Source organism: Leptopilina boulardi, unplaced genomic scaffold, assembly GCF_019393585.1.
Source record: "Leptopilina boulardi isolate dan_hultmark-lab unplaced genomic scaffold, ZJU_Lbou_2.1 LbouV2_300, whole genome shotgun sequence".
NCBI classification, from domain to species: domain Eukaryota; kingdom Metazoa; phylum Arthropoda; class Insecta; order Hymenoptera; family Figitidae; genus Leptopilina; species Leptopilina boulardi.
The window spans coordinates 1,676,133-1,692,942 of record NW_026137864.1 but is presented as its reverse complement, the minus strand read 5'-3'; the positions used below and the strand labels follow the sequence as shown (position 1 = coordinate 1,692,942).

Below are 16,810 nucleotides of genomic sequence, written 5' to 3'. Positions count from 1 at the left end.
AATTTTAGATAAAATTTTTTAAAAGTAATTGAATTTTCAAAGATTTATAATTTTGATTTTTGAAATTAATTGAACTTCAAGTGATTTTTAATTTAAATTTTTTTTAATGATTTCTATTACTAAAAAATTTATTAGAAATTACAGACAAAAATACAATAATTTGAAAACATTTCAAGTGAAAAAAGATTTTAGATAGTTGAATTTTCGAAAATTATTATAAAAATCATTTAAAAAATAAATGAATTTAAATTTAGAAAAATAATTGAATTTCAATTGATTTTGAATTGAAATTTTGGATAATTAAATTTTAGTTGATTTTAAATTGAAAATTTTGAATAAAATTGAATTTCTATTGAAATTTTTAAAAATAATTGAATTTTGGAATGAAAATTTGGAAATTAATTAATTTCTATTGAATTTTTTTGAAAATAATTAAAGAATTTATTAGAAATTACAGACAAAAATTGGAGTTTAAAATTTTTTAATTATAAAATGCTTTCTGAAAATTGAATTTTCGAACAATACTATTATAAAAATCATTAAAAATATAAAAAAAATTTTAGTGAAGAATTTTAGTTAAATATTTGTTAAATAATTGAAATAAAGAAGATGTATTTTAATTTATAACAATAAATAAAAAAAAAGTTGATTATTAATATTTTGATAATATATTTAATAGAGAAGTTTACACTAAATTCATTACACACGAACTGAATTGATCACGTAATTGAATTTCACATTAATATTATTTGAAAAGCATTCAATTTCACGAATTCCTCGCATATAAAACAATTTTTTTTTACGCTCTTTTACACTTTCGTAATTCGTAGAGAAGAAATTTGTGTGTTTTTTTTTAAATACTTACAGGAATATAATTTGCTAGCGGGATAATTTTACAATTTTCAAGTAAACTTGTCTATATATTACAGAACATACAGGGTTTAACACACACGTATAAACAATATACGACCCTTCAAAAAATGCATTCCATCAATTTTCTTTTTTTTTTTTTTATTTTTAAATCTATGGCGCTTAATTCGATGTCAAAACGAAAATTATTTATTTAATTAATAAATGCTGCAATTGCAGTATTTATTTATTTTATTTTCTTTTTCTTTTAGTCTTTACTCCATTACTATGTATAATTTATATATTTTTTTAATATAATCGGCAGAAATACAAAATGTAAAATGCAAATATATATATATATATATTTTTTTTTTAAGAATGCAAAAAAAAAAAAAAAATTTTAATACCTATTAAAAAATGGAATGCCCAAAAGTATTTATGAAGCATTTATATTATTTTTTTCGTTTCATTTGAAATGAGATCTTTTTTTTCTAAGCGTTAAGGACTAATCGGAATTTTTTTTTTTTTGAAAACATTTCAATGAATCGTTGTAACCATATATAAATATCTTTGTTCTTTTTTTTTTCTCAAAATTATATTACAAATTGTTTTTCAAAATTATTCAATATTACAGAAAAACTTTTTTTTTCAAATTTATATTACAGGAAAAGTTTTTTTTTTTTTTAAATCGAGGTACATAATTTTAATGTGACTAGAGATGCAGCACTCAGTTAATAGAATGGAAACTTTGGAAAAATTGAGAATTTTTTTTTCCGATTATTGCCCTAAATTTTCTTTTTTTTAATCTATGAATCATCTAATCGTTATTATTAATAGTAATAATTTTTTTTTTAAATAAGATTTTCTATTTAGAATATTAGATATTTGACTTTCAAACTTTCCAAGGTCACAGCCAGGCAGTGTTTGAAAAATTACATTTTTCGTTTTTTTTTTGTCTTTCATCTTTCTTATAACTTATTCTAAAGTGTTAAAATTTTTTTTATTAAAATGATTGACATTTCTTTTTTTAAAAGAGAAACTTTTTTGAAAGTACACGCAAATAAAAAAGAAAAGTCATCATTAACAATTTTTTATCCCCCAATAATAATAATATCCTTTACACAGCACCAATTAATAAATAAATAAAGCTAAAAAAAATGTTTATCTCATTGCATTATGTTTTCAATAATATAATCCCATTTTACTGGAATTCTTTTTTTTTAAATTTACATAGAAAATTTTACAATTAAATTGAACAAAAAAAAAAACCTATTATTTTCTAATAAATTTCTCAAGTGAGATGTACTAAAAAAAATTCAAAATGTAGTTTAAAAAACTACTTTAAAAAACAAAATTGTATTTATCAATAAAATGAAAATTTTCAATTTACTGACATACTCAATTTTTCCAGAATTTGTACATCTCTTATTTTATTCTCTTTCATTCTCTTTTTACGTTTTTTCTTTTTTTTTTTTCATTTCAATCACACACAATTAGAAAATCGCGTCATTCCTTCGCTTTTTTTTTATTAATTTTGGTAACGAAAATGTTTGAAGACGCGAATAGATAAGGGATCACAGAAATGCAAGTCCAAATATCTCAAGCAAGAACAACAAAAAAAAAAAATAATAATAATAATTCACCCTTGTAGAATTTATTTAGTTGAGATGTGGCAAAAAGGGCGATGTAAGAAAGCTCTTGGAGATGAAAAATTTGAGAGAAAACTAGGACAATGAATCGCATGCCCTTGATCTCTGACAACAGCAGAGACGACGCAATTGTGCCGCTGGGCCAGTCTCTTGCGATCACCGTTCCTCACTTCCTTCACCAGAACCACCAGTTTCTTGCTCGGGTCGGACAATTTGATAAGTTATCAAATATTCAGGATATGCCTGCTCACCTCTATAAACCACATATTCTGGAAACACTAAACCTCCTTGCGAAGGTCGGCCCATTACACTATGGTGTCCAGGTGGTGCGTGCGCCATTTTCATTGCCGAAAATTGCAGAAATGATTTTCCAAGCGTTACACGACAAAGTAACAAATGCCTGTAATTTAATTCAATTAGGGCCAGTTTCATCAACTCCGGTTAAAAGTTAATCAGCGATTAAATCCCTAACCGACCAATCATGAGCGTTTAAATTGGCTTTAATCGCTGATTAACTTTTAACCATAGTTGGTGAAACCGGACCTTAGTAATTAATTAATAGCAATTAATTAAATTTATTTAATCCTAAATTAAATTAATTTTAAATTAAAATTAATTTTTTTAAATACTATCAAACGGAGACTGATAATTTTTTAAAATTTTCTAATTTTTATCACTCACGAACAAAATTTTGTTCTAAATGAAAAAAAAAGAGATTTTTTCATTTTGATTTTAATAAATATTTAATGGTGTCTCAAATTTTTACATATATTTTGTAGGGGGGAAAAAAAACACTTCTTCGTAGATTTACTGTAGAATTATTAAAAATCCATATTTTTCAACTGGACTGCTCCACTTTTCTTTAAAAATATTGAAATAATAACATACAATTTATTATTTTTAAAAAATTTTTTACTGGTTACTATTTTTTAATTAAAGGAACGCAAAAACTTCCAAAAATGCAAAAAAGTGAAATATTTCTTTAAAATTGCTTACTATTAATTTTATTTGATTTCTCTACTGGAATTTTTTATTCATAACTAAAATATTTATTATTATTTACTTATTTTATTTATTTATTATTAGGAATAAAAAATATTTTTAGTTTGTTAAACAAAATATTGTTATTATTATTACTATTCTCAATAATCAGAGAACTGCAGCAATTATATTTCTTAATTTTGCAAATTGACGTTTTCAAAATAAATGAAAACTTAACTATATTTTATTAAATATAATTATATAATTTTCACAGTTGATTAATAATTTACATTTAAAGATTACAATTACGCGGTACATAAAAATAACAATACATTTACATTGTTGAAATATTCATAGAAATTATTATATTCCATAGCTAAATCTGATTAGTAATTTTTCTAATCGTAAAATATAGTAAAATTATTTAATTTCTTCAACTCTCTAAGTATATGTTGAGAATAATACTAACAATAGTTTGTTTAATAAATTTTTCAAATATTTTCACTTTCTTGCATTTTTTTTTAAGTTTTTGAAGTACTTTAAAAAATAGTAAACAATAAAAATTTTAAAAATAATGAATTACCATATGCAGTCTTCGAAGTGACACACTTTTTTACTTTTTTGATACTTTTTTCGACAAAGCTACTTTTTTACTACTAATTTTGGCCAAAAGCCACTAAATGTTACTTTTTTCAAAAAAATAATTTAAAAAATGACAGAATTCAAGAAGTTTAAATTTTAGTGAATTTTTTTTATTCCTAAAAACTCGCCAAGTTAATGATTTATTATTGACCGCGTTAACTACTGCTTTATTTAATTATTTTTTACACGAATTTTCATTTTTCAAAATAGCATTTAACATAATTTTCTTTTTAAACGACCTTTTACTCAATAGAATTTTTAATTTTGGCAAATTTTTTTTTGAAAGAATTTTTATTTTACAAAAAATTTTCTTTATCCAATTGTTTTTTTTAATAATTCTAATTTAACCGAAACTCATACAATAATTGAATTTTAGAGTATTTTGAATTGAAAAATGTTGAAATGCCAAGATCATGATTAAAGTTATTAGAAATAATTATTTCAAAAAAAATTTTGAATCAAAATTTTCAATAATAATTGAATTTCAGGAGATTTTGAAATAAAATTTTAGTAAATTAGAATTGCTAAAAATTATTAACAAAGTTTCAAACAGTAATTGAATTTTAGAGAATTTTTATTTAAAAAATGTTTTATTTAATTGAATTTTTGAATAATTGGATTGAAATTATTAATTTAGCAAAAAATTTTAGATACAAATTTTAAAAATAATTGAATTTTGGAAGAGTTAAGATTTTCAGTAATAATTGAATTTCTGGAGATTTTTAATTAAAATTGTTGTTTTAAAATACTAAATAGTTTATATAAGCTTCCGATTCAAAGTTCTAGGATATAAAAATTCGAATTCCTTAAAATTCTACTGAATGGGAATTCAAATAAATTAAAAATAGTTTAAATTAGAATTCTTTTCAAGAAACAGTTGGGTAAAGAGAAATTCTGTCAAATAAAAATTCGGTACTTTGAAAATTCCGTAGAATAAACATTCGTTTAAAAAAAATTCTGTTTTAAATGCTATTTTGTATAATAAAAATTTATGTGAAAAATCATTTTCATGGAATAATCATACACTTCTATCGTTGTGCCAAAAAAACAAAAAGTTAATCGAAATTTAACAATAGATAGTTTTTTTTTTAAATAATCATGAGAAAAATGATGTTAATTTTAATCCTCAGAATTTTTCTTTCAATTTTTTTAGACAAGAAAATATTTACACTTTAACGTTAAACTTAGAAAACTAATTTTACTTCATTTTAAAGATGCTACTTTTTTTCAATTTTGAGAATACTTTAAAAAAAAAAAAAATGATACTTTTTCATACTTTTCTTAGTCTCTTAGTACGCTTCGAAGCCTACATACGTTATTATTTGAATATTTTTAAAGAAAATCCATTTAGAACAAAATTTTAATCAGGAATGATAAAAATTTGAAAATTAAAAAAAATGTAATAAAAAATTTAACTTTGCAAAAATTATCTAGATCTCATAAAGTTTTATAGTATTTTGTAATTTTTTTTGTCGCCCAACTTATAGAAACTCTTCAGAAGGACGTCCGTAACTTAAAATTTTATTTTTAATTCTGAATTTTAATATCGTGTTGAGTAAAAAAACAGCGTTTTTGTGAATATAATTTATAGTTAACAGTGAGAGAAAGAAAATTTATTTTTCTTTTTTTTTTTTTTTGTCTTTTTAAAAACATACCTGTGACAAATATAGCAACTTCGATCCTTGTGAGCAGGACAACCGGTACCACCGCAAATTCCATAAACATATTGATTACTTTTGCTACTATGCTCGGCGAAATAAATTCCAGCTCCAAACATTCCGCCAATATAAGCGTGTCGTTCGTCAAAGCCTTTTTGTACAATAGCATTAATAAAAGGACTTCCATGAAAAAGCATCCTTTCATTTGCCTGTGGTAATGATAAATTTGACGTAATTCTTGTTAAGGAACTCGGTGAAGTTGGTGCAGCAGCTCCAACTTCTTCAGCCACTTCCTGTCGTCTATGTGCATAGCGCTCCCATAATTTTCGATTTTGCACTTTTTGAATCTAATACAGAAAAAAAAGAAGATAAATTTAATAATAATAATAAAAATATTAATAATAATAATAATAATAATAATAATACTTAAAGTTCATTAAAAATTTAAATAAATTTAATTAAAAAAATGTTTTTTCACTTACTCTAACAATATTGTATCTCGAGAAAATACCACCCGAAATACCATTATCGCGATGTTCGCGAATTGTATTTTGCATTTCCTCTTCAACAGCTAAAAATTCTTTATCATCAGTTAAAAGATCAACCAATAATGTTCCTGGATTAGCTGATGGCGGCCAAATTGAACCAGCCGCTGAACTCAAAAGTTTATCCATTCCTTTAATTAATTTATGCCTATAACCATAAGCATTAACTCCAACGTCCTTTAAATCCTCATGTCCCATTTCGGCAAGAATATCAAGCGTTATTTGCTCGTGTTCAAATAATTCAAGAAGATGATCTAAACCAAGACTCTGTAGAAAACCAGAAATATTTGTAATTGCATTACTACCATTTCGTTCATCGTCTTTTATATCACGATCTGAATTTTGTTCCGATGATGTCATTGGACTTATACAAGATGATGGACGAGCTATTGGTACACATAGTGTGATTGCTGCGCCGGACGGTAATATTACAGTCTCTTGAGTGAGCGATGGTGGCGGTGAAACGGGAACTGAAAAAGAATTTTCATTTTCAAATAATGAATAGAGAAAAAAAAAAAAAAAATGAAAATTATTATTGTATAAATAGGCCTCAGATTGATTCTAAGGGAAGGGACCAACGAAACTTCTACTCATTGAAATTAATTTTGTTAAGGGGTGTCAATTTTTTTTTTCTGGCATTATTTGGAATCGAAAATTATTGTGAATTATCAAAATTAAAAAAACAATTTTATTTTGACCATTTTAGAAATTTTATTATTTGAAAATATTAAAATTTTTAAAAATTCATACAATTGATTGTTCAGAATTATGAAAAAAATGTATAAAAAAATCAGTTTTATTTAAAAATTATTAATGAATTAATTGTTTTTCAATTTCCCATAGTATCATATAGTTTTAAATATTCAATATTAATAGAAAAAAAAATTTACAATCTTAAACAGCCTTAATTTCGAAAGATTGAAATTTCCGCGGTCCCTCCCCTTAAGGCCTTTAACTAAAAATTATTTAATAAATATTTTACTTTAAATAATTAATGTTATTAGATATTAAATTCATTTTATTAATTCTTTAATAAGAATGATTCTATAAGAATATTATTAAGAAAATTTATTTCGATTAATAAAAATTTTCAAAATTTTAATTAAGTAGGACAAATTTCTGAAAAAAAATTCTTAAAGTTCCATTATAAAATTTATTGTACACTGATTTAACCAATTTATTCAAATTTAAAATTTTGGCATATTTTTATAGTTTTAATGATAAAAAAAAAAAATTCCGGACAATAATTAAGTTTTACAAATTTTTAATTAAAATTTTTTTTTAATAATTGAATTGCAGATGATTTTAAATTTGAAATAAATCTTCTTTAAATTTTAAACTGCTGTGTAGTTTCTAATTGACAACAATTTAATTTTAGAGTTTTTATTTGAAACTTTTTTTAAATAAAAGAATTTTTTAAAGAAATATTAAAATTATTAAAAATAATAACTGAACTTTGGAAGAGTTATTAGTTGAAATTTTTAGAAATAATTAAATTTCAAAAGATTTTGTTAAATTTCAGACAATAATTAAATTTTACAAAATTGAAAATAATTTATCACATTTCAAAAGTTTTTGTTAAATTTCAGACAATAATTAAATTTTACAGAATTGAAAATAATTTATTAAATAATTTGAATGAAAAATGAAAATTTTTTATAAATAATTGAATTTCGGAAGAATTATAATTGAAATTATTAAATTAGAAAAAGTTTTAAATGGAATATTTTAAAAATAATAAATTTTCAAAGGTTTTAAATTGAAATTTTTTGTAATTTAATTTAATTTTTTTTTAAATTGTAAACAATATTGTTGAATTTTATAAAATTTTTAATTGAAAACTAATAATTTAAGATAATTGAATTTGTTTCATTTCATTGAAATTATTAAAAATAATTAATTTAGAGAAAAATTTGTTAAATAATTGAAATAAAGAAGATCTGAAGAAGCATTGTATACTTAAAAAGACGTATTTTGTTTAAAAATTTTGTTAAAAAAAATGTAAAAAAAAAAGTCACATCTTATTTAAATAAGTCCAAAAAAAGTCGTATTTTTGAGAAAAAAAGCCAAAAAAAAACCGCATAATCCAAGGCATTTATAAATTTATGTGAATGAAAAATAAATAAATACCTGCTACGATGCTTGGTGATCTACTGGTACCGACAATATTACTGACATTTGACGATGGCATCGAGGGAACGACTTGTTGCGATGCCATTGCGTCTTGTAATAAACATCGAACATCATCGGCACTAGCTAAATCCACAGGCGTTTGTCCTTCTTGATTCTTCAAGAAAGTGTCAGCGCCATGAGCGAGAAGAAGAGCACACAACTGTGTTCGACCCTTTTGAGCAGCCTCGTGCAAAGGTGTAAAGCCCCATTTATCGGTTGCATTTACCACCGTATTATATTTTATTAATAATGCAGCTATGTCCAAATGGCCATAACTCGAGGCATTGTGCAAAGGAATCAAACCACCTTTGTCTTGTGCATTCACATCAGCTCCTCGCTCTAATAAAAATTCAGCTACATCTAAATTATTGTATCCAGCTGCAAAAATAGATATTTCTCTAGAAATTATTCAACATTGTCACAGGAAGAAATTTTTCCATTTCTCTCAGTGACATTAAAAACTTTTTCCCTGACAAAAAATGTTTATTAAATTTAACAAATTATAATAGAAATCTAATAACTTTTTTTTTTTTTTTGCATTTTTACTGATTTTTTTAAAAAGATTTTGGCAAAAAAACTTTACAAAGAAGATATATATATATATATATATATATATATATATATTATTTCAGATATTTGAATATTTGAAGAATTTTATTTAAATTTTTTTGAAAATAATTAATTTAGCCAAAAAGTTTAGTTTAAAAATTTTTTAAGTAATTAAATTTTGAAAAAGCTATATTATCTTGATCCATTAATTTACTATTATTATTTTAAAAGTATTTAATTAATAAGTAGTGTTAGTAAATAAATAATACCTGCTAAATGTAAAGGCGTACTATTTCGTCCTTGTGCGTCTCTACAATTAATATTGTCAGGAGTAACAAGTCTTTGAACTCTTGCAAGATTTCCCTTCTTTGCTGCGTCCAATAACGCGCTATTACCTCTAAGAAGATCTGCAACATCCTGATCTCCTTCTCTCACCAAATCCAATGGTGTTGCACCGTCTCGATTCTTTTTTGTCGCGTCTGCACCATGCCTCAATAAAAGCCTTACAATTTCACATTTTCCCTTCGCTGCTGCCTCATGAAGTGGTGTGAATTTCCAAAGGTCTGCCACATTTACTGATGCTCCATGTTTCACGAGAAGTTCCGTCACTTCATAGTGGCCGTAAGAACAAGCATTGTGAAGTGGTACCAGACCGCTAATTCATAAAAAAAAAAAAAATTATTATTACGAAAATTTTAATTAAAAATCTCCTGATATTCAATTAGTTCCAAAAATGTTAACTATTACTCTTCAAAAACTCAATTATTTCTAAAAATTTTAACTTCAATTTCTTTTTGAATTAATTATTTCTAATAACTTTAATCAAGTTTTTTAAAAATTCAATTACATAAAGCTTTTTTTAATTAATGATTCTTTAAAATTCAATTTTTGTTTATATAATTTTTAAAAAATTTCAGTAATTCATGGTTTAGTAGAATTTTAATTGAAAATTTCAAAAATCGAAAATTCAATTTTTTAAATCATTTTCCATTTGAAAATTCTTTAGAATTTAATTATTTCTAAAAAAATTTAAATCAAACTCTTACAAATTCAATTATTTTAAAAATTTTAATTAAAAAATCTTCTGAAATTCAATTATTTCACAAATTTTCAATTAAAATTAATTTTTTTTCTATAATATTTTAATAAAATTCTTGAAAAATTTAATTATTTACAATATTTTCCGAAATTCTGAATTCGAATAATGTGTATAAATCAGACTTGAAAAATTTTCTTCTTTTTTTTTTAAATGTAATTTTAAATTATTTTTGAAAATTTGTTCCGAAACTGAATTGAAATCTTGATAATTTGTCTCAGTTTAATTCGGTGATTTAAAAAAAAAAAAAATTCTTGAAAATATTTCTGTAAAACATTTTTATTAAGGAATTAATAAATTTTATTTAATTTCTAATAAATTTTTAATAATAAAATATTTATCAAAACTAATTAAATGTATTTAAAATAACAAAAAAATGTACTTTTTTTAGTCTTTTCTTGTAATGTAAATCGACTAAAATGACTTTTTTTCTTTCAAATATCGATCCAAGGCCTACAATTATAAAAATGAAAGATAACAATTTTTCGAATCAAAAGTTTAAATTGAAAATTTCAAAAATTATAATTATAGTAGCATTTTTAGAAATTTGATATTTTTCATAAAATTCCCTGACTATTCCCAAACCAATTTCACTTTTCCTGAATATTCTGCAAAATTAATATTTTTTCTAATCATCTTTCTGCAAGATGAAGATTCTTTTAAATTACAATTCTGCTAAATTAATATTCTATAAGAATAAGATTCTATTAAATTGTAATTTAAAAAAAAAATTTTAGAGCTTATTTATGCGTTCCATTTTTTTTAATTTACCAAAAAAAATTTTAATTATAATTACCCTTTATCTTTAGCATGAACATCAGCTCCATGTGCAAGAAGATATTCCACAACGGGAACACGATTGTAACCCGCTGCAAAATGCAATGGCGTCGAGTGTCGACCGTCTAAATCTCGACAATTAACCGCATGTGGATTTGATTGAAGAATTCTTTCAACTGCCGTTAAATCGCCAGATTTACTCGCTTCTAGAAGTTGAGCTTCCACGTCTTCAGTTCCATTTGGTGGATCTAATAAAAGAAAAAAGAAAAAAAAAGTTAAAATTACGATGATAAATTTTAAAAAGAAACACCCGCACAAACCTATAATCGAATGCAATAAAAATTGTACTTATTTTTTCAAATTTTTTTTTACCTTGTAAAATTTTCAAAACATTCTCAGTGGCTATTTGAGCTGCAGTATATCCTTGAAGAGATACAATTGATTGATCTACGTTGTACGATAAAAGAATTCTACATGCTTGCACATTATCCTCTCTTGCGCATCTGCAAAAACAATATAAAATATTAATTATCCACTGTCATGTATCATTTGAAAAATTGTAATTTAAATTTACATTCTGGAAATAGTAATTGGTCTATTTCTTGAAAAATATAAATTTGCTTTTTATTAAAAATCATTTTTTGTAATAATAATAATTATAAAATGAAAAAGCCTAGAACGGTTATTTGATTTCAATTTATTTATTACTCCCAATCAGTTTCAAATATTATTAATTGTTTATTTTTTTATTATTTTTGTATATTTTGTCCTTTGTATTATTTTTGTATTTTATCTTTTTCAAGTGATAATTGATAATTATACAATTATCCCTTGAAAAGGAACAATTAATAATGCTCGAAACTGATTGAAAATAACAAATACATGTGAATTAAAACCAAATAACAGTTGTAGGTTTTTTTTTATTTTATAATTATAAATGTAGGAAATTAATTTAATATAAAATTTAAAAAATTGTGATATTAATATTGTGATAAAGCAGTAAAATTTCTTTTTTTTTTAAGAAACAAACCTGTGCAATGCCGTTTGTCCTAATCCATCCAGTGCATTAACTTTGGCGTTGTGTCTTAAAAGAATATCCATTGCATCGTAATGCGAATGATCGGCAGCAACGTGAAGAGGTGTAAGAAAATCTTTATTTTTCTCATTCAATGTGGGACTTTTTCGAATTAAAATTTCAATAATTTGTTTTCTTTTTGGAAAAGGTGAAGCGACAGCGCAATGTAAAGGCGTGTCACCCGTATAAGGGTGTTTAAAATTCACCACTTCAGGTGATAAATATTTTTTCAATTTCGTTGAATCTGCCTGTCGACAAGCATCTAAAAGGCAATGGCCTTTATATTCGTCTGAAATTTATTTAAGAAAAATAATTTCTCAATAAAAGAATTTAAAAAAAAAAAAAAAATAGAACTTGTTCAACAAAAAAATTTTATCGAAATAAAAAAACATTTTCAATTTTTTGAATTCGAATTTAAATTTCTCATCTATTTTCATGAAAAAATTATAAATTCAAAAAGAAAAATATTTGATTTAATTCTATAGAAAAAAATAGGAATATTAAATAATTAATAATGATAATAAATCAATAAAATAAAAGAATTATTTTTGCTAAAAAATAGGAAAAATGAATTGTTTTAGTTTAAGATACTCACAAGCTAATCTCTCTTGGAGCTCCAGGGTTGGAGCGACGTCGATAGCACTTTTACTGTGACAATTTAACTGCGTTGGATCTGCTCCTTCACTTAAAAGAAGAGAACAAACTTCCGCCCTTGATTTACTTGCTGCTTCGTGTAAAGGTGTAAATGCCCACAAATCACTGGCATTAACTGCTGCTCCGTGTTTTAACAACGCCTCAGTCACATCAAAGTGACCATACGAACAAGCGTTATGAAGTGGCACTAAACCTCTTTTGTCAACAAATATAGAAAAATACAAAAATTAGTTTAAATAATCTATTTAAAAAAAAAAAAATTATTGAAAATTCTATCTACTTTTTACCAAAAAAGAAAAAATTATTAATTGAAATTTCACCCTCAATATATAATATAAATTAAAATAAATTCAGAATGTTCATTAAAATTTAGAAATAAAATTCCAATTATTTTTTCACGATTTTATAAAGAATTTTTTCAAATTTTTGAATTTAAGACTCTTTTACAAAAGAGAAAACATTACATTTGTTATCAAAAATTATCAAAAAAAAAAAATTTCATACAGTTTTAAAAAATCTAAATTTGCTTCAAATTATTTTTTAAAAAAAACTTAAAGCTAAAAAAAAAAACATTCAAAATAATTAAACTAATTTTTGGATCTAATTTTAAAAAATTTTGAATTATCGAAAAAACGTAAGTTAAAAAAGAAAAATAAAATTTATTTCAAATAAAATTTTATCGATTATTATTTTCAAAAGAATATTGATATTTAACAAAAAATATTAGTGGTAACATTTTTGTGCACGTTCAATAGTATTTTGGAAAATGATAATTTTTTAATATTTCTGAGTTAAAAAATCGTTATTTGAATTTAAATTTGATTTATTTTGAATAATTTATTATTAAATATTTTAAAAATTGTTGGCAGCATTTTTTCTTGTTCTGACATTGAACAATTGTTTAGTTTTAATTACGGATATAAGTGATTTTTTGGAGCTTAATGTTTTTTTTTTTTTTTTTTTTTTAATTTGAGTCCTAATTATTTTTTTTTTGGAAAAAATTTTTGCATCACAAATTAGCATAAGAAATGATTTTTTTGAAAAAAAAAATAAAATTGCGTTTCTAACTTCTTGCACGTAATTAAATTTACTTTATTTTCCCAGTTTTAAGTTTATGTAACTAAAATTGAGATATTATCACATAATTTTAAATTAGTACATTAAAATTGTAATCATTTTGTTTTAATATCGGTTGAAAGTTATAAAATTTTTTTTTTTAAATGTATATTTTTTTACTGCAAAAATTGCGTTGAAAAACCGAAGATTTAACTTCAAATAGAAAAAAAAAAACTTTTTATGGCAACTATTGACAAAAGTTTTAATAGAAATATTCTTGTTGCTTTTTTTAAAAAAAAATTAACACTTGTGCTGCATTGTTACTTGTAATCTACTGTGACATAAATTATTTTTTGAAAAAATCCAAATTTTACCAAAAATTTCGAAAGCAAATATTGGGAAAAATTTTAAAGATTGCGAATTATCAAAAAAAATATGTTACAATAAATTTTTGAAAAAATTGTTATTTAGCAAAATTATGTAGCACAATTTTTATACTTTATAAAAATTCTAATTTGAAAATTTTTCCTACCTGATTTCAGATCAGAAATTATTAATTATTTCGAAAAAAAAAAAAAAAAAAAAAAATGGTAGAAAGAGAATTTTTAAAGCATTCCCAATATTGTTTAGCACAATTTTTAATTTTTCCAATTCGTTTTTTTTTAATCAAACAGCTATAAAATTTGTTTTCACAAATTTTTAGTTTTCATTTTTTCAAAAAATTTTTTTACTTCCAGATAGATTAAAAATTAAGAACACAAGTTTAAATTTCAAAAAAAAAAATCAAAATACGAATATTTGAAAAAAAACAAACAAATTTCAACGTTGAATTAAAAAATTCAAAGCAAAATTCACGGTTTTATCAAAGGCATAATTAAATTTCACGTTCTTTCGGTTTTCAATGTTTCAAGGTTCGGTGGCCATCCTGATTTAATTATATATGATATTTAATTTGAAAAATTAAAAATACCCTTTGTCCTTTGCATGAACGTCAGCTCCGTTTTGTAATAAAATTTGAACGACCCTCGAACGATTGTATCCTGCGGCTAAATGTAGAGGCGTTGAACGACGTCCGTCACTGGCGTGACAATTGACATTCAAAGGATTTAAAAGTTGCAAGAGACGTTCTTCGTTACCCGATCTAGCAGCTTCCAATAATTCATCTTTTTTATATTCGCCCGTCAAAACTGGTTTTGTCGCTATATCCGCTAAATCGAGAGCTGTTTTCCCTTCTGTATTTCTAATATTTGAATCTGCTCCGTGTTGCAATAATGCAATACAAACATCAATTTTTCCCTATAAAGAAAAAAAATTTTATTTTAATTTTTACCGTAACTAAATATTTTTGTAATTTACAATATATATCATAATTTGAAATAATCAATAATAATTTGAACAAATGTTATACTATTTTTTTTTTTTTTTTTTTTTTTTATTGTTACTGTAATAATTATTTTTGTTTACCGTTATAGTTATTTTATGTAATTTTGTGAGAAAATTTATTTTTCTAATTTACCTTAATAGCTGCTTCGTGTAATGGTGTATAATTCCAATTATCACGAGTATTTGGATTGGCTCCTGCTTCTAATAAAAGTCTTACAACGTCATAATGTCCAAAGGAACAGGCATTATGTAAAGGATGAAGTCCTCCATCATCACGAGCCTGAATCGATGCACCAGCTAAAAGAAGAAATTCAACCACGTCTCGTCTACCGTAACCTATTGGAAAAAAAAATAATAATAATAATTCAACAAATTAATAATACAAATAAAATAAATTGTCTACAAATATTCAGTAATAGAAAAATTATAATATTAAGAAAAAAGAATACAAAATTAATTTTCGTATAAATTTTTTTTTGTTCTCAATCTCTTTCTTCATTTGAGGAGCAAATTTTAAAAATCCGATAAATTTTTATTTTCTTATTTCGCGAAATGACTTTTCTCACATAACCACTACAAGTTTGCTTTTAAAATAAAAAATTTATAATATATTTCTATAGTAATATTTTTATATTCAAAATGTTTGGTTTTTAATTAAATTTTATCATAATTTACTGATTTACTGGTTTTTTTGGGGGGTAATTTTTTCCACAATAGAAAAACATAAAAATTGTCATTTTGGTTATGTCAAAAAAATTTTAAATTAAAAATTCGTTAATTTTTTTTTTTAAATTTAAGTGACAGGAAGATTTGTAAAGTCCTTGAAATAATAAAATATTTATATCAATTTTTTTCGAAAAATAGATCAGCTTTTGAAAATTTACTCCACTGTAATAATTTTCATTTTCTTTTCTCAAAACTTTTTTCTTCGAAAAAAAACGAATTTCTATAACTATACATATTATATTCTAAACAATATTCTTCAAAGCAAATAGATATATATATATACAAGAATATACTTTAAAACAATATAAACACACCACAAAAAATATAAAAGTCTAAATTTTTGAATTTTACAAAATTTCACAAAAATAGTGAATTCAGTTAAATTTTCACTGTTACTATGCAGACATAATTAAAACCATAGCGAATGACAACATAATCTAGTTGAGAAAGGAAAGAATCACCTTGATGTTCGATGAACCGTTAAGGTGAGTGACTCAACCAAAAAAAAAAAAAGAAAACCATTTTTATTCAAATTGTCAAGTAACAATTCTTGGCAAAATAAATATGTAAAAAAAAAGCTGATAACATGGGTGTGTGTGTGTGTGTGTGTGAGAAAAAAATACATATATATTACTCACCAGCTGCAAAGTGAAGAGGAGTTGATTTCCGACCTGCAGTATCACGAGCATTGACCGTTTTTGGAGTCACTAATTTTTTCACCCTTGCTAAATCACCAGTTTTACAGGCTTCAAAAAGTTCTCTTAAAGGATCGGTATTTACTGTCCCTGTTAGGGATTCAGGGTTCGTCAACACTGATCGTCGTGCTGCCATTTCACACGGCCATTTTTACGCTTGTTCAATGCAATATTTTATTTTATTATTATTTTTTTTTTTTCCTATACTGCACTGTATGTTGCAAAGGCACAACGTTACGTTTGCCATTCGCATGCGCACACATGCGCAACAAAAATATTACACACACAGTTACAGCAAATAAA

General features: G+C 23.8%; 1 protein-coding gene across 1 annotated transcript; it reads right to left on the bottom strand.

Annotated features, from left to right (window-relative positions):
• Window positions 1-645: 645 nt before the first annotated feature.
• LOC127282538 (poly [ADP-ribose] polymerase tankyrase) lies at window positions 646-16,760 on the bottom strand. Its single transcript, XM_051306834.1, has 12 exons — window positions 16,451-16,760; window positions 15,220-15,422; window positions 14,674-14,999; window positions 12,589-12,842; window positions 11,949-12,282; window positions 11,291-11,421; window positions 10,938-11,166; window positions 9,315-9,700; window positions 8,455-8,874; window positions 6,262-6,794; window positions 5,777-6,126; window positions 646-2,898 (listed from the first exon to the last, which is right to left on the bottom strand). The coding sequence occupies exons 1-12, from the start codon at window positions 16,641-16,643 to the stop codon at window positions 2,655-2,657; spliced, it is 3,603 nt and encodes a 1,200-aa protein (XP_051162791.1). The 5' UTR covers window positions 16,644-16,760; the 3' UTR covers window positions 646-2,654.
• Between the last annotated feature and the right edge of the window lie 50 nt (window positions 16,761-16,810).